The following is a 17,600-nucleotide window of genomic DNA, read 5'->3' as shown; positions in this document are numbered from 1 at the left end:
TCCATCAGGTTTAGCGCCAAATCGGGTTAAACAGTTTTACAAAATAGAATCAAATAGCTAATAAAATCATGATTATTTAACAAAACTCACATGGGACACACCTAATTTTGTCTCGTTTTTTTTTTGCTAGAATCTAATCGAGTGTCACCATAGTATCGCAGGACAGAGGATCAGCCTTCACCCAGGTTCTCCGCCTTCCACAGGGCTAAAATCAGGGCCAACCCATCTGGTGTGCCATATGGTAGGACCCCGATTCAGCCCTCATCCGGGCATCCGAGACGAGACCTTACAGTCAATATACTCTATGAGCATCCACAGTGGGTGCCTCTCATCATGCTACAACTTCCGCAATGTCATCATTCCCTTCTTTTTTTGCGCTCAACTCCATGACGGGGGCGTCTCCACCCACCACGCCCCTATTCACGCCTCTTATATTAATTTACATTATATTGTAGTTGTAAAATTGAACTACGATAAAGAAATATAATAATGCTAAATTTATTCATTAATTACGAAAAAAATTAAAACATTCAAAATTCATAGATGTTGATTTAGAACATGCGAATCAACTATGGAAAACGCTGGTGTTTGACCGAACTTTTTCCATTAGTTATGGCTTCCGTGAACATTTTTATATCTTGATTGCAAAGGGTTTTTTTGTCCAGCCTCAGATTCATTTTTCAGAGAGACGATTTTTGTGAGAGATTGTTAATAATTTGAATGAAAATTGAGACTTTATTATAATTTTTTAATTTAAACAAAATCGAACCACCCACCCCCATACGTTGTCCCACCCAAACGGGCATTGCGGATATCGGGCCGCGCCGACGACGTCCGCCTCTGCCGCCTCTCCCCCCATTGCGGAGCCATCCCGGGCCCCCATTTCACTGAAAAAATCCCAAAGATTCTCTCAACTAAAGAATCTCAGCTTCTTCCCTTTAAAAAAATAAAAAAACAATATATACTCACCAAGATATGCAATCACTCAGAAAACTAGGTGTCCATCTACTAATTCTAACTTCCACAGGCCCCTGTATGCAAATATAAATTCCAACAGGACCACATTGCAAGAAAGTAAGTAGCCACTAATTTCGGTTCCCTGCCTCCAAGTGCACATATACACAAAATCCAAGTCAAATACCAAACCCAATCCGAATCTCCCACGTCACCCTTCATATATAAGTCTATCAAAAACACTAATATTCATTGGCTTGGCTCAGTACACCGAATGCAGTCAATGACTCCCAAACGACGCGTCCTTTAAATTTGGAAGCGGGTACACTTTACTCGCACTCTCCCTTTCTCTCACTTGCTCTCTTTCTCTCTCACACACACACGCACTATTTTCTCTATCAAAAAACGCGACTCTTTCTCTCTCTAGAAAGCGAAAAAAAGGATTATTTCGAAACGGATCCAATTCCAAATAACGAAACTGACCCCAAAATAATTAAAAAATAGCCCCAAATTGTTTTTTACCCCCAAAACCGAATAGGAACCCTAACCCTAGCCGCAACCGAGAACGAAGCAGATGCGTTCAATCTCTCTTCCCCCTCCGCGCTTCTTCTCCTTTTCTCTCTGTTAGAGCCTGTATTTCGTAGGACGGGGATTGAATTTTTCGGAAATCGTTTTTATTTAGGGTGAAATTAGGATTTTAGGGCTTGTTGTTGTTGGGAATGGTATGGTGCAAGGGCGGCGGTAGTGGAACGCGATGACTGGCGGCAGATGCCAGAGGCGGAGGAAGGGGATGGCCGGTGGTGGTAGGGGCGCCGCCCAGGCGAAGGTAATTGGTTCGAATTGCGGCAGCCCTAATTTGAAGCGGGAATTTACGGAAAAGCCCTCGTATTCTTTGGAATTTACGAAATTGCCCCCGGCTTGTAGAGTTGAGCTTGGTTTGTATGCTCAAGCTTTCAAGGCGCTGTCGTTTCGTTCCCCCTTTGATTCGGAGGACTCTCAAGTGCCCACCGCGTTGGTTTCTAGTGGGAACAGTTTACCTAGTGGGGTGTCGCATTTGTTGAGTAGGCAATCGGATAGTAGGAAACGGCACAAGAAGTTGCACTCGAGCTCGGAGCACAAGAAGTCCTCGGCCTCGGGGAGGTCTCGGGGGAACAACTTTTGGGCGGAGAATGAGGAATATTTTCGTGAATTGACTGCTGAGGATGTCGAGAGGCTTCAGAGGGTTTCGAATGTTGGGTGTTCGAGCAGTGAGAAGTGTTTCTTAGTCCCGGCTTTGGATAATGATGAAAGTTTGTGTAACCGATATGGCATGATCAATAGGATGCTTTCAAGAGCCTGTGAGGACAGCTTGAACTTGGAAAATAGTGTTGAGTTGAACCCGGGTGTGAAGATTGAGAAAGAAGAGAATGGGCCTTGTTCTATGGATATTGTTGATGATGATGAAGTCGAAAGAAAGGAATTGGAAATTATTGAAGAAAATGGTGCTGACGAAAGACTGAATAGCGAGGAAGTTACTACTTCTTGTAGTGGTGTAGAATGGCTTCTAGGTTCAAGGAACAGGATTTATTTGGCATCAGAGCGGCCCTCCAAGAAACGAAAGCTTTTCGGGAAAGATGCTGGGCTGGACAAGCTCCTTGCAGTACGTCCAGTTGAAGGTTTAGAGTCTGTGTGCCATTATTGTAGTTATGGTGACATTGGCGACCTCTTGAATAAGTTGATCAAGTGTTCTTCTTGTGGGATGGTGGTGCATCAAAAGTGTTATGGAGTTCAAGAAGATGTAGATGGTTTGTGGTTATGCTCATGGTGTAAATGGAGGAATATTGTGGACATGAGTGTAGAGAAACCATGTTTACTCTGTCCAAAGCAAGGTGGTGCCCTGAAACCTGTGCTGGAAAGAGGACTTGGAAACGAGAATGACGAGTCTAAGTCGAAGTTCGCTCATTTATTTTGTTGCCTGTGGATGCCTGAGGTTTATCTTGATAACATTGGTACAACGGAATCTATCATTAATATGGAAGAATTGAAGGACACAAGAAGGAAGATAATTTGTTATTTGTGCAAGGTTAAGCACGGTACCTGTGTCCGATGCAGCAATGGTATGTTTTGTTGCTTTCTTATGTTAGAGGCTCCTACATTTTTTGTAAGGTGTCAGGATGAAGAATCTGTGCTATTTGTAATCTGCTGCGGTTTTATAAGTTCATATATTAATCCTTATCGCTCATTAACTGTTGGTTTTATCATCTTATAAGTATTTGATTCCCAGGAAGCTGTTCATGTTCTATGCTTTTCTTTATAGGTATTAGAACTTGTAGCCTTGAGTAAACATAAGTAATAAAAGCCTTGGTATTCAAATTTAAATGTATGGAATGGGGCATTTGAACATTCGATATGGAAATTCATACATATGTGCAATGACAATGATGGCCAGCACCTCTGAATATTTATGCTACTGCTTAATATCAGCAATTTTGTATGATATTCTTTTTCTGGTCACATTTTGAATAATGATCTTTTCAATGCTGATGAGCCCTGTCAAGTGGGGTGGTTTAAAATATCAAGATGGTCGGCTAATATTCTCCAAGATTCTTTCAAGATTTCACGACAAAAATTAATTTCCCACAATATTGTTATTGACTTAAGATTTGTTTACTCGTACTATATCGAATGCTATTAACAGGAGAACAATAGGCATTTCTTCTATTATGGAAACATATTGATGCAGCTGCCTACACTCTATTATTCCTCAATATATTCAAGTGGGGATGACACCTTCAACTAGTAAATAACTGGAAGCTACTTAATTGCTGGCAGTAGACCCTATACTCTTGAATTAGATTTTGTCCCCCTTATTGAACTGAGAAAACTACATTAGATATTTCTGTACCCACTTTAAGATCACTCTGTAGAGAGCTTAAGGGTTTCTAACTCATTCTCCATAGAAAAGATTTCTGGACTAACAGGCTAAGTTAATTGGTACATTTGACCCAAATTTGTCCAACCAAGATATATTAATTTATGCCGGAAGAGTGGTCCAACTTGCACGTGGTTTTCGTTATACTTGTGTGGTTAAACTGAATTAGTTTAGTGATAAATTTTGACCTGAATAGCTGTAATATTGGAATAGAGTTCCTCTCTGCTGTATGGTCTTGCATAGCTGGTACTTCTGTAAAGGATGTTGGGTTTTTTGTTTCATCTTTCTGGTAAATAAGAACATTTTAAATAGAGTCGTCTTATATCATGAGATATCTGTCTTCTTGAAATTGATGATTATGATTCCTTTTGTCTTTATCCAGGTGTTGGTATACTGATTAGATTTGTTTCCTTTGGTGTTTATTAGGATCGTGCAGAGCATCGTTCCATCCTATTTGTGCAAGGGAAGCAAAACACAGAATGGAGATATGGGGCAAGATTAGATCTGATGAGGTGTTTTTCTTTTTGGTCTTATGTTATTAGTTATGGACCAACAGTTAGTCCACCCTTCATATTATTAACTTCAGTGGAACTGTTGTCCTAATAATCATGAGTGATTTTACATACATTTTGGGATGTTATTAGCATGTGCATGCATGTGCATATCTTGCCTTATTGCCCTTCGAGGTTCTTCATGTTGTAATATTCAGTCTTCTACAATTTTTGCACTGATATTGATGTATGCCATATCTTTTAGGTTGAATTGCGTGCTTTTTGTTCAAAGCATTCAGAAGTCCAGTCTGACAGTGGCTGTCAAGATATTGGGGACATTCCGTTGACAGGTGAAATTACTTTTTATGTTAGAAAGCATGAGTGATATCATTAACCACAAGAATGGTTATAAGTTGGTTATTTACTTTGGAATAGCTGATTTGGATCTTCGCAAGCTGAATGATGTTGTTCTGGATGGGGAGGACTTGGTAGATAGTACAAGTTCTGACAATCACCCAGAAAATGGAGTTGCACTTCGTACTGCTCTTCATTCTGCAGATAGGAATGGCAATGAGGGCGTCGATACTTGCGGTCCTCCCAATTTCTCTATGGTTTTGAAGAAGGTATTGAATGATTACCAGAACAGCCAGATATTATATTTTACTTGATTTTGTTTCCTTTCTTTTGGCAGATTCTTTGTGTTACTTATCCTATTTTTTATATTTTGTTTTCACAGTTGATCGATCTAGGGAAAGTTAATGCTGGAGATCTCGCCTCAGAGATTGGTGTTTCTGCTGATTCTTTAAATACAGTACTCAAGGTAATGCTTTGATTAATTTACTGAGCAGAGTCAGTTAAGATATTTCTTGTTCCAGACCAATTACTTTTGGTTGAACTTGCTGGTCCTACTTCCTGGTTACTTATCTTCTCATTATCCCATTTTTGTTTATACAGGAAAATCACATGGTTCCTGAGTTGCAATATAAATTACTTAAATGGTTGAAGACCCATGTTCATGTTGGTAACCTACAAAAGACTTTGCAAGTGATGATTAGATCATCTTTAGGATCAAAGCCCATGCTAGGTGTAGCTGAAGGTGTTGGTGATGTTTCAATAGAGGAGTCTGATATCTCTGACGCTGTTCCAGTTAAATCTGTGCCACCTCGGAGAAGAACCAAAAGCAGTGTGTGGACTATGAAAGACGATAACTCATGCCTTTCAACTGACAAGACTCACAACGAAACAACTGAGGGCGATGCCTGTCTATCTCTTCTTGTTGGAGAACACTCCAATGACGTGCTAAGTGACTCCTGGCCGGATGAGTCCAAAACGGTATTGATACTATTTTCAGTCTGCTTTTTTGGAAGTATAAATGTACGGAAGGTCAATTTCTGTTATATACTTAAGTAATTTACTGTTTAACTTTAATTTCGCGAAATGAAATTCGCGTTGTTTTTATGTAAAATTGACTGTAGATTTAACTCTGATTCTTGCCTTTGTCGGTTTTCCTTGGCTTTAATGAGGCATTTAAAAGTTTTACTTTCTGGTATGCAGGTTTTGCCCGGTCCTCAGCAACAGCAAGATAATTCAGCAAATAATTCTGTCAAAATTGAAGGTTTGTTTTCTTAAATTGTTTTACTCAAGGATACTGAGGTTCTAGACCTGTGAAACTAGCTCTAAAAAAGAATGTATAGATGTTAGACAGAACTTTTTACTCAACACAATACAAGCTACTGCTGTTGCTTCACTCATTGGCATCTTGCATCATTTTAATTATTTTTTACATCTTGGGTCCTGGAATTCCTTGTTTGCTCCTACCTTGTTTTTTGGTATGTATGTGCTTCTTCTGATTTTATTCTGTCATTGGCAGACGAGCTCAGAGCTCTAGTGCAGTGTCTCTCTGAAGATGATCTGGTTGGGGAAACCAAACAATCTCAGACGATGGATGCCTGTTCACTCGTTTTCAGGTAATCTTTTATTTGAGATTCCTTTTATTTACCCTCTCAATGACTTATGGATGCAGTAAGGGGTCTTAACTAGATTCTAGTTAGTTCTCCTTTTAGTTGTCTTGTCTAAGATCGGGTTTCTTCGACACTGACCTCTTTCTTGCATTTTGTTATTTAGAAATGGGGAAGTAAACCATGCTTCATACATCCATCCATTTATCTACTGTAAATTGATGCAGACCAAGAGTGACATGCTTGAAAAAGTTGTATCCGACCAGTCTGCAGGTAGGTTCCTGTCTGCTTCTCCGTTTTTTGCCTGTCAAATTCCGGGATTGATTAGTTTCTTGGCAGTTTTGAGAGATCGGGAAGTTTCGCAGATGAAAGTATCTTCCAGTTCAGGTCTTGGTTGCAATATTGATAACCGTCCAGCTACATCTTCTGACCAGACTACCAGTTGTGAGGGTTTGAATATTGATCAATTGGCCAAGGCAAGAAACCTGGGTATATTAAAACTATCTCCTGGAGATGAAGTGGAAGGAGCGCTTATATATTATCAACAACAGCTCATTTGCAATGCTACTATGAGAAAACGAATAAGTGGTCTCTACTCTAAACCTGTTAGCATTTCTTCTATGTTTTCTTTTTTCTGTGGCATATTAGTGCACATTGTGTGGTTGATTAGAGTTATACCATTTTAAGTGGGTACTGAATATTTTCCTTGCTGTATCAATCTGGCAGATGATTTGATTTCAAAGGTTGTTAGGAGTCTTCCACAGGAGTTAGATGCTGCAGGAAAACAAAAATGGGATGCTGTTCTGGTTAGTCAGTATAATCTTGAGCTTAGAGAAGCCAAAAAGCAGGGAAGGAAAGAACGTAGGCATAAAGAAGCTCAAGCTGTACTGGCTGCTGCAACTGCTGCAGCTGCAGCTTCCTCTAGAATATCATCACTTAGGAAGGACACACTAGAAGATCAACATGAGGTACACTTTTTCTAAAATTTCCTTGATTTTGGATCTATTGCTTCGAACTTTTTTCATATATGTGTTTTCATCCAGGATCTTCATAAGAATGGTTCATCTGATGTAAGACCTGGGTTCTACTCCAAGCTCAATCCTCGAGCAAAAGAGACTACTTCAAGGGCTGCTGTCGTGAGGTCTTCATCTGATGTGAACTCGGATTCTGCCCGGTCAACTTCTGAGTTCTTGAAAGACCATCCTAGGACATGTGACGTATGCAGACGTCCAGAGACTGCCTTGAATCCTGTTTTAGTTTGTTCAAGTTGCAAGGTTCTTGCCATAACATTCTTTTGAAATTCTCTTCAAAGTTCTGATCTTACATTTCTGCATGTTTCATGGACAATCAGATATATATTACTGCTTGCGCCAATTCTTTTTGGAATGCAGATTACAGTTCACATGGATTGCTACTGTAGTGATAGAAGTGCCACTGGGCCATGGCACTGTGAATTGTGTGAGGACTTATTTTCTTCTCGGGGTTCGGGAGCTCTGGCAACAAATTCTTGGGAGAAGCCCTACTATGTTGCCGAATGTGGTCTATGTGGAGGCACTGCAGGTGCTTTTAGAAAGTCAGTTGGTGGCCAATGGATACATGCCTTATGTGCTGAAGTAATTGATTCTTTCTAATCTGCCATTTATTTCTATCTGGAAATTGTATCCCTGGCATCCTTCTCAAAGCTAAAGTGTTCTTATTTTGATCTTGATGTAGTGGGTTTTAGAGTCAACATACAAAAGGGGACAAGTCAGTCCTATTGTGGGCATGGTAACTGGCTGTCACTATACCTGTCTTCCCCATTGGTCTTTGTTCTTCTTTAGTTTAAAGCAGCTCTATTTGTTTTCCAGGATAATGTGTCTAGGGGATGTGATACTTGCACTGTTTGCCGTCGAAAACAGGGTGTTTGCCTTAAGGTGAAGACATCAGATTTATTTTTATCTGTCTGTCATGCTTCCTACTTTGAAGTTGTCTTCCATGCATAAGTCATTTTTCTCTGTTATTTTGCTTATCTGCAGTGTAGTTACGGTCACTGTCAAACCACATTTCATCCTACTTGTGCTAGAAGTGCTGGTTTCTACATGACTGTGAGGACTAATGGTGACAAGTTGCAGCATAAGGCTTACTGTGAAAAGCACAGTGTTGAACAAAAAGCAAAGGTTTGACTTCTTTCCTTCTGCCTTGTAAATTTTTGTGAAGAGGTGGTTTCCATGCAATATAACTTTTGAGTTTTGTATATGTCAGGCTGACACTCAGAAGCATGGTGTGGAAGAGTTCAAGAGCCTTAAGCAAGTCAGGGTAAGTGATAGCTGGTGCAATATTTGGTTGGTTTAATCTGCTCATTGTACCTCATTCAGCTGTTTTAGATAGTTCTTTGTTAGTTGAACCCATAAATAAGAAGTGTTCTGATGTAAATTCTTCAGCGAAATTTATCAAGAGCTGATGTTTGGTCTTTCTGCTATGATTCCTGTAGGTTGAATTGGAGAGATTGCGACTTTTGTGCGAGAGAATTATAAAAAGGGAGAAATTGAAAGTAAGATTACTTCCCTGGGAATTTTCATAGATCAATTACCGATTCTATATTAATGGAATCACTTCTTATGTTTTCTCATTGTTATACTGCTGTTAGCAACTTCTCCTCTTTCTTGCTCCTATCGTTATACTCCCTCCGTCCCCCATTAGGAGTCACACTTCCGTTTCTGCACTCGTTTTATAAAAATAATAATGGGGGACGGAGGGAGTATATACTAATCAAATACTAACCTAACCTTCTACTTTGCAGCGTGAATTGGTTCTTTGCTCTCATGATATTCTTGCTTCAAGTCGAGACTCCGTTTTGTCTAACTTGGCTCGTCATCCATTTTACCAACCTGAAGTTAGTTCAGAATCTGCAACAACCTCCATCAAAGGTTACACTGATGGTTACACAAGCAGTGAAATGATTCAAAGATCAGATGACATATCGGTCGACAGCACAGTCGCTGGTAAGAGGCGTGTTAAAATCCCCATGACCGTGGATAACGATCAGAGAACAGAGGACAGTTCAACATCGCAGAATGTCAATTCTCTGAAACCACCAGAGAGACAGTCTTTTGCTGGGAAGAAAATCCCCCAGAGACCTTCCGCCAAACCGAGGAATCCCTCCAATGACACTGAAAAACGAACGAGAAGTAGAAAAGTACGTCCATGACCAGGTTTCCAAAATTCATATTCTTTTCGTATAATGTATATCGTGATATATGTCACATTATTCTACTTTTCAAATTAATAGGATGTGCCTTCTTGTTAAATGTTGGTATAGCAGCACACTGAAACCTTCGAAAAAGAGCTCATAATGACATCAGACCAAGCATCCATGAAGAATCAGCGGCTACCAAAAGGATTCGTTTACGTTCCAATACGATGCCTATCCAAGGACAAGGAGACCGTCTCAGATGCCCGAGCACGAGAACCAGATGGAACATAAAAGGTTAGACTTGTTTCGCCTGACACTCTCGTTTTAGATCTGAGACGTTGCATCGGCTGAGTCCCGATGCATATCATCATCTCCCTGGGACATTTGATGCTACACAGGGCAAACAGTATGGCCCTGTTTAATGCCGAAAGGGCCGATTTCACCGGCGCAGATGATGATAGATCGGAACCATTGTTGTACATGCATGTCAGAGTATACTGTAAAGTGGGATTGGGTGTATTTTTCCCATTGTATGTATGTCCAGCGGCTCAATTTCTCTGGCCATCTTATTTCTTTATTTTTTACTACCTTTTTAAACTAAATTATACATTTCCTAGTTGGAAAGGGGGCAATGGAGCTCTGCTGCTTGTAATAATTGTACAAAACCATCTGCCTATGTTTCTTGTAGTATCTTGTAAAGTTGTGTATATAGTAGTGGTATCATGATTAAAAGAATCAACGCAATTTAGTCCAATTAGATTCATCCAAGGTTTCTGTCCAAACAATTTATATTTATTTTGATGTATGTGTTCAGTGATCAATGACTGAATGAGATGTATTTATATCTATCTTATGTAGTACTCCCATGTGTGATACTCAAACGTCTGCTGGTAGTCGCATGTTACAGATATTGTTTATACCGTGCTTGGTAGTATGCCTTGAATCTGTGTGTGCCTATTTATATAGAAATAGGGCACATATAACTCTGAAATCCGAAAACAATCTGAATAGTGTTCTCGATTTTCTGCTCATGTTCATAGCCAACAATGTTGGTGAAACATGTAAATCTATTTCTCTTTACGTTTTTGGTTGTCTCAATTACATAATTGTTCAATTTTGTCACAACAGTGCTTGAAGTTGTTAAGCAAGATCAAGCACAAACTAGTTACGAACAGCTTCCACCACGTGGGGGAGAAGGCTCGAAGCCTCACTTGCTGCTCAAAAACAAAGATGTGCAACCGTAGCAGTATGAAGAAAAACAGCAAGTATAGGAAAGAAAATGAGAATGTAGAAACACAAATTTATGCTTTGCTGCTGTTTCAAAGGACTTATTTCTCATTTATAAAATTTGTTTTATATGCCACATTAATGTGCAGGAAAAGTGAAGAGAATTAGCAAAAAAATAGCCAACCTACAAACAAAAGAATAAATATGTAACCCACTTTTCATTTCCTTTCTATTGGCGTAAAATTAATCAAAACATGGCAACTTCTTTTCCCAACCTCTAGAAAGAAAATACCATAAAGAAGTCCTACCAACTACTGTCAATGCAAAATGCAAGAGTGCATCCCCTATCCTGTCTTTCAGACGTAGACCGGTCAACAAGATGCCGTTTCTGCCAATATCAGGTGCCAGCTATTTTATTATACGGCCCCTCATTCTGCCACAGCCAAAAATCCTTATCAACCAAAAACCTTAGGTCTCCTCTAGAACAAAAAGCAAACAAAATTGAGTTCTCCACATAACTTTCAGCATGGTCCTGACAATCAAGCTTCGGGCTCTGACTCAGAGGAGCTGGAGTCAGATATTGCAACATCTGAAATAGCATTGGGAAGTTTTGACGGTGTAGGCTGCTTGGGCTGAGAGCTTTGACACGCTGCCATGGATGGCCTCTGCTTCATGTACTGCATAGAATACGTAACAGGGGTCAATTAAGACGTACGTGGTGATGAGCTAACAAAACAAATGACCATCTTAGCAAATGTATACATGTCATATTGCTTTCTTCAACTTGGATTGTCTCGGAGTTTATGGCGGATGCACCATTATTCCCTAAGAAATACTACTAATATTGTGCTACATCGAACTAGTAGTAACAAATAAATACTGGGCAGACTCACCTCCTGATAAAAAGCATTAATCTCTTCCTCAGTTAATCCTTCATCTTCACCATTTTCCTCCCAGCCAAGTGATCGAAGGAAAGCAGCCTCTTCTGCATCAGGGTAAATTGATCCATGACTAGACAAGCTACTGTCTCCGACATCCGGAAGACATCCTGTCTTCTCAGTAATGTCATATCTATCACCATTACACACCATCTGGTTTCCATTCTCCAAAACACAAGGAGTGTCAGAAGCATGGCCTTCTTTACAATTTTCTACAGTTGTCTCTGCAGTGGGAGAGAGAATATCCGAACTTGAATCTGAGTGAATGGCAGGAGCACGGACTGAGGTTTTCCTCCTCATCAGATTAAAGAATTCACTTCTACTTTGTGCCAGAGATTGGGGCGATTTCTTTTCCACGGGGGATCTTGATCCTAGAGATAGGGCAGCAGACTTGTTTTCAAGAACAGAAACCCTCACATTGCTTGCACTATTTGATGCAGTCGCAGTACTTGAACCCATAGCAAGCTGGCCATCTTTAGCTACTTTTCCATTGCCATTACCAGGTGCACTATTTACATCCTTTTGTCCAACGACGATACTTTCACGGCCGGGTTTAAGAACCAGAAACTTTCCAACATGAGAGTTGCTTGCAGAATCAGACCTGGTTTGTCCAGCACGAGATTGATTAACAGAATGAGAAGAATTGGGTTGTGCATGAATAGCCTTGGGTGCCAAAGTCATCTCATTGGTTCTCAGAGCAATCTTTGATTGCTTTGATTTATCTGCAGTGCCAGGAACCTGAAAAGTGTAGCCGATTTTAACACATACAATCATCCTAGTCAAAGACAAGAACACCACTTGCCATCCAACGCATTACATTATAGCAAACATATAAGCCAAGAAGTGATATAATGACCATTTACATAGGTTGCATTTACTGTGAATTAAGAAAAGCTAGCTCAACATAATCAATGATCATGATTCATGACAGCGCATCAGTATACAGAGCAGATTAACTTTTGACCATCATTTGATATAGTTCCATATTTAAGTAACTCATAGTCTGAACTAGTTGTAAATATGAATGCAAAGTATAGATTTGGAAAAATGCAGAAGAGATATGGCATGCTCAGTATCAACTAGATTAGTTGGGCAAGTACAGAGCATGACAAAGTTTGCCGCAATAACTAATGTTTGCATGTAAAATCCTAGAAACAACATACTGCATGCATTGAGGGGTAAACTCTTTTAGGTTTGGTAGTTCTAATAGTCTAGCAGAGATATGGCCATAGGAATCTCCCTATAAATAGAAGAAAAGAGGAGTGGAATCGTAAGTAGCAGTGCTTTCCTGACAGAGACTCATAATCACACAGTGTCTCAACTACATATTGCCCAAACTTGATCAGACTAGTAGTTACTAGTTACTACACTCAGTTAGTTTAAATTCTCAGAGTAGAACCAATTCGTCAGCAGATGTTTACCAATTCCACAACACACTCAAATACATAACAAATTACAGTGAATTTGATGGTTATGAGAAAAAGAATAACTGATTCAATCAGACTTTTACAAAATTGGCCTGCCTGTGTTGTACTACCAACAACCAACTTTTAAGGATCTGGCAAGTGGCAACACAAGAGTACGAAAAACAAGGTCATCACTAAAACTGAAGGAGAATTGGATGGGCTCTACCAGAAAAGGCATGGCATGAAAGAATTTGATGAGGGGCACATTTATTTGTAGTCATATGACAGGGTATTACGGCAGTGAGAACTAGTAACAGTTTTAGTACCGTGATGTTGCATTAATTCAGGAGGAAGAAAAAGGAAACTCAACTGTCATAGAACACTCACAAACTTTTAGAAGTGAGTGTGTGCACCAAGTCCTTATAGAGGCCAATTATCTGTTTCAGATACTTATACCATTCAACTACTTTTTTTTTTTTAAATAAGACCCCATGCCTCTAACTACTCCACACAGAAGAAAAAAAGTAAGGCTGTGTGCTCAAGACAGGCGTGCCTGGATGAATTTATCATTGCTGAAGTCTGAAACAGCGAATACAGTCATGCTGAGAAAAAACACATGCTAGGCATATAAATTAATAGAGACGAATTGCATGCTATCCTGTTGTCTATAGGATCTGACAAAACATGTTTTGCCTTGGCTATAAATAAAGTAGCACCTCATGCTTTTATTTTGTAAACAAGAGAGTAAAAGTAAGGGCTTAAAATTAAAATGTCACAGCAGAACTGCTATAATGTTCAAGGTGAATGAGAATTTTGCAAGGTGTCATCATATAATCAGATAATCTAAATAATGTAGCATAATCACTCCTTTTACCAATGGTTTAGGCATTGAAGGTGTCACAGGAATTAATTGTCTCGATTGCTTGATGGCCAACTCCTCAAGTCTCTGACTCTTATCTGGTAGCTGCAATTTTCATTGAAGAAACTATAAGTTACAATGTAATCACTAGCAAAGATATAAATATATGAACATATAAGGAACATTCACTAATTACCTGGGGATTAGCATTAACACGTGTTGCAGGCTGTGACAGTGCCTCGGCCATATTAAGACCAACAGTACTAGAAACCCCAGAAGATGAATTTGGAAATGTAGAAACATTCTGTTGGACAGGAGAGTGACATGTGCCATTATTTGCAGCAGCAGCAGGCACCTCTGCTAAAGCAGATGTCCATTTCTCACCACCAAGAAACCCTGAGCTGCCCATGGGCAAACTTTGAACAGCAGAACTCAAACCAGGAGATGAGACTCTCCTAATTCCCGCTACACCTTGCTTATCTTCAGTCCCCAGCGATGGAAAATCCTTTTCAAACACAGACTTCTGAATTACATTTAGCTTGCTCCCCCGCGAAAGGACACCATTCCCAGGAATAGGTGAGTCCTTGTTATCTACTCTCTGAGGTGAAGGTTCACCAGTCTTTCTTGAAACCAATGACTGAGAACGCCTCAAGGCATTTCTCTCAACTTTACTAGTTAATATACCCACCAAAGGGTCAGAAGAGCCATGCTCCCAGAAGTCCTCAGAAATAGACTTCTCTTTCTCCCTGTCACGGTTTCTGTCCCAGTGGCTCCTTGAGAAACTACTATACGGATGCTTCGCAGAGCCATTACTACCTGAACTACGCCTAGAATTCGACGAAGAACTCCTCTGAAGGTAATGTGAGCTTTCCTTCTCACTATTGCTCCTAAAAGGCCTACTTCGCGGCGAAGAAGTATCTGACAAGAAAAACAGAAATTAACAATCAAAACCAGATTATAACAATCCAAACATCCAGGCAGAGCAAATGATCGGTAAATTAAAAAGTGCAGTGAATGCGTGAAAGATCATCGAAGTAACTTTACCTGAGATATGGAGTGCTGCGCCACCTCCGGCAATATTTCCTGTGCATCTCAACCATTCTGGAACTAATGCTGGCTCAGTTCTTTCCATCAGCACCAGACATGATCCAGTTATTCTTAGAAAGAATAAATTCTAATGCCACAACACAGTACTGATTATCCCCAAGATAAATCCTTTCGAATGTAACGTGCTTTCTAGACCCACAAACAGTGCCTTTAGACGGTGTATTAACTCCTGGAAACCAAACTCTCCCCAACCCCCAGGAATGCAACCGTCCTGCTTAACTGTCCCACAATCCTCACGTAATATTCAATCAACAATCAAAATTCTTCCTACTTCACTCCATTGTTAACAATTTCAATTCCAACCGCCAAATTCCACGATTAAATCGCCAATACACGATCTTCCCTCGCTTGAAATGTCACAAAACCACACACTGATAACCGTGAACAGAATGTGATATGCGGCGAATCAAAAAGGCAAACCCTAAATGACAAATTCCCCCAAAACTAGGCTCTGTCGATTGATAAATACACTCAGAAACCAGGAAAAAACCTAATTCGTTCGCATAGATATCCAAATACGAAAAATCGATTGAGAGAGGGAGAGAAGTAACCCTACCTCGTGAAAAATTCCCCTAAAAAGGGATCGTACAAAACCATATCCCCTCCAACAATCGCCACACTAAAAGTAGTGAAAAACTTCACCACAAAACAGTATATAAGGTCGAATTTGGGAACGGAGAAAATGGAAAGATTGTGAATTCGCAGTTGTTGAGCGTTTTTGCAGTTTACGTGTTTGGCAGCAGGAAAAATGCAGGCGGCGAAATTAAGATGTGAATTTCATCAACGATGGATTTAAATGTGAATGTAGAGAGGCTAATCTTAGGGTACACAAATAAATATTGTGTCTTTTAATTTGATTTTTTTCGATTTTGTGGACTTGAGAAACTAAAGTATATACTCGGGAGGGATGTCAATGTTCAGCTTTTAAAAGCATCGGGTTAATCTATTCGGATTGTGGATAAAAATGGAAAATTGAGCTGATAAAGTCAATCCGAATAAACTCATACGCGGGGCAACTTATGACACGAATGCGTTAGTGATATGACCTTCTTCATGCTGACACGACGGGATAAAAACACAATAACTGGACAAACTTGACAGCACGCGACAACCACGCAATAATGACACGAACCGATTCAAACGTGTTGCGGAGGAGATATGGCCCGACACGACGGGATAAAACACAATAATGACAACACACGACAACCACGCGATAATAACACAAACTGATTTAGACTTTTTGTGGAGGAGGTATGACCCGACGACGTCGTGATATCGGTCATGATTGTTAAAGTAAAGAGTAAATGCATCATATGTGAAATGAGAAAATAAAAACATACTCATAACTCTAATAAAATAATAAATAAATAAAATAATTATATTTATCCAACCAGAATCCAACCCAGTATCATCGTCTGCTTATCAAGTCGATCCAATAAAAAGGCGAACATAATAAGTGTGCGGGCAAACAATATCCCACATTAGAGAATGAATACGAGTTACAAGCATATATATGGGTTACTCCAACTCCATTAGTATGGGGCCTTTTAGGGAGTATCCCAAGAGCAAAACCGTAAAGGCTTTATCGAAAGCGGACAATATCATACTAATGTGGAGTCGGGTGTGCACCACCGATCCCCAACAGTGGTATCCGAGCATGAGGCCTGTGTGACTCAAGGTTCGGTGGAGGGTTCGGTCGATTGCTTTCAAGTTCTCCAATGTCTCTTTCTGAGCTCGACCAAGACCTGTGGTAACATGGTTGATGATTTTTTTTCACAGACGACAAAATTCGGCTACATTTTATTTATTAATACATTACATATGATATGGTTATCACTGAAAAATGATAGCGATATAATTATAAAATCCTTAAAAGCCAGATATGGTTAACCAACAACTATATAAGCCAAATTCAAAGTTTATAGAAATAAAAATAAATTTTCGAAAAGTCTATCATAGAGCTAATATCCCTATTTAAAAGTTTTAAAAAATTCTATGAAATCAAAACCGACCCCTATGTCTTGATTTCTATAATATAAAAGCACATCTATGATGAATAGTCATAAGCATTTTTTTTTCCTCAAAAATATGACTAATGATAATGAAGAATTTTTTTTCGAGGGAGTGATATCTAAAAGTGGAATACTTTTTGTGAACCGATAGAATATCATAATCTCTGATAGTAACAAATTATCGTTTACCAAATAGAATAATAGTGTAAAAATAGATTAACAATCATAATAACTATATATGACTTGATTCTACTATTAACCTTTCCTAGAAGATTATTTTAGCTTCTAAAAAATAATGTTATTTCGTGTGCTGCTAATTTGTTTTAGTTTTATTGTTTTTATAGTAGTAATAGTTTTAAATAGAACGTTTACTTTATTATTTTTCTATTTTTAATATTTATATTTTGAATTATTTTCATATTTTTAGTTTGTTATTTTTTTATTTGAACATTTTTCTTATATCAAAAGCAAACAGGAAATTGTAAAAGAAAAGTTGAAATGAGTGTGACTTGCACTTTGAGTTTGTTGTACTTGTATAAACTTTAATTTGTTTCATAGAAAAAAG

General features: G+C 39.1%; 2 protein-coding genes across 7 annotated transcripts; one reads left to right on the top strand and one right to left on the bottom strand.

Annotated features, from left to right (window-relative positions):
• The first annotated feature begins 1,297 nt into the window (after positions 1–1,297).
• On the top strand, positions 1,298–10,249 carry LOC125205419 (PHD finger family protein). 5 transcript variants are annotated; one of them, XM_048104337.2, is made up of 20 exons: positions 1,298–3,050; positions 4,292–4,377; positions 4,622–4,706; positions 4,792–4,979; positions 5,093–5,176; positions 5,311–5,688; positions 5,911–5,971; positions 6,227–6,323; positions 6,481–6,587; positions 6,654–6,902; positions 7,041–7,282; positions 7,358–7,588; positions 7,706–7,927; positions 8,028–8,081; positions 8,162–8,227; positions 8,330–8,470; positions 8,556–8,609; positions 8,785–8,844; positions 9,094–9,489; positions 9,613–10,249. In XM_048104337.2, exons 1-20 carry the CDS (start codon positions 1,709–1,711, stop codon positions 9,775–9,777), a joined length of 4,308 nt encoding a protein of 1,435 aa, XP_047960294.1. In that variant the 5' UTR covers positions 1,298–1,708; the 3' UTR covers positions 9,778–10,249. The 5 variants fall into 5 exon arrangements, with proteins under 5 accessions (XP_047960294.1, XP_047960297.1, XP_047960298.1 ...); XM_048104340.2 differs by having other exon boundaries at positions 9,583–9,755; XM_048104341.2 differs by having other exon boundaries at positions 9,094–9,505; positions 9,616–9,752.
• Positions 10,250–10,912: 663 nt separating this feature from the next.
• LOC125205422 (uncharacterized) lies at positions 10,913–15,884 on the bottom strand. 2 transcript variants are annotated; one of them, XM_048104345.2, is made up of 6 exons: positions 15,580–15,884; positions 14,961–15,474; positions 14,113–14,834; positions 13,932–14,021; positions 11,607–12,389; positions 10,913–11,390 (listed from the first exon to the last, which is right to left on the bottom strand). In XM_048104345.2, exons 2-6 carry the CDS (start codon positions 15,046–15,048, stop codon positions 11,253–11,255), a joined length of 1,821 nt encoding a protein of 606 aa, XP_047960302.1. In that variant the 5' UTR covers positions 15,049–15,474; positions 15,580–15,884; the 3' UTR covers positions 10,913–11,252. The 2 variants fall into 2 exon arrangements, with proteins under 2 accessions (XP_047960302.1, XP_088917257.1); XM_089061131.1 differs by having other exon boundaries at positions 14,961–15,884.
• Positions 15,885–17,600: the final 1,716 nt, after the last annotated feature.

The sequence above is a fragment of the Salvia hispanica genome, chromosome 6 (assembly GCF_029641045.1).
Source record: "Salvia hispanica isolate PSC_SH4W2 chromosome 6, Shi_PSC_v1, whole genome shotgun sequence".
Classification (NCBI taxonomy): Eukaryota; Viridiplantae; Streptophyta; class Magnoliopsida; order Lamiales; family Lamiaceae; genus Salvia; species Salvia hispanica.
Note: the sequence above shows the minus strand (reverse complement) of the source record. Positions and strands in the feature narration are given on the sequence as shown.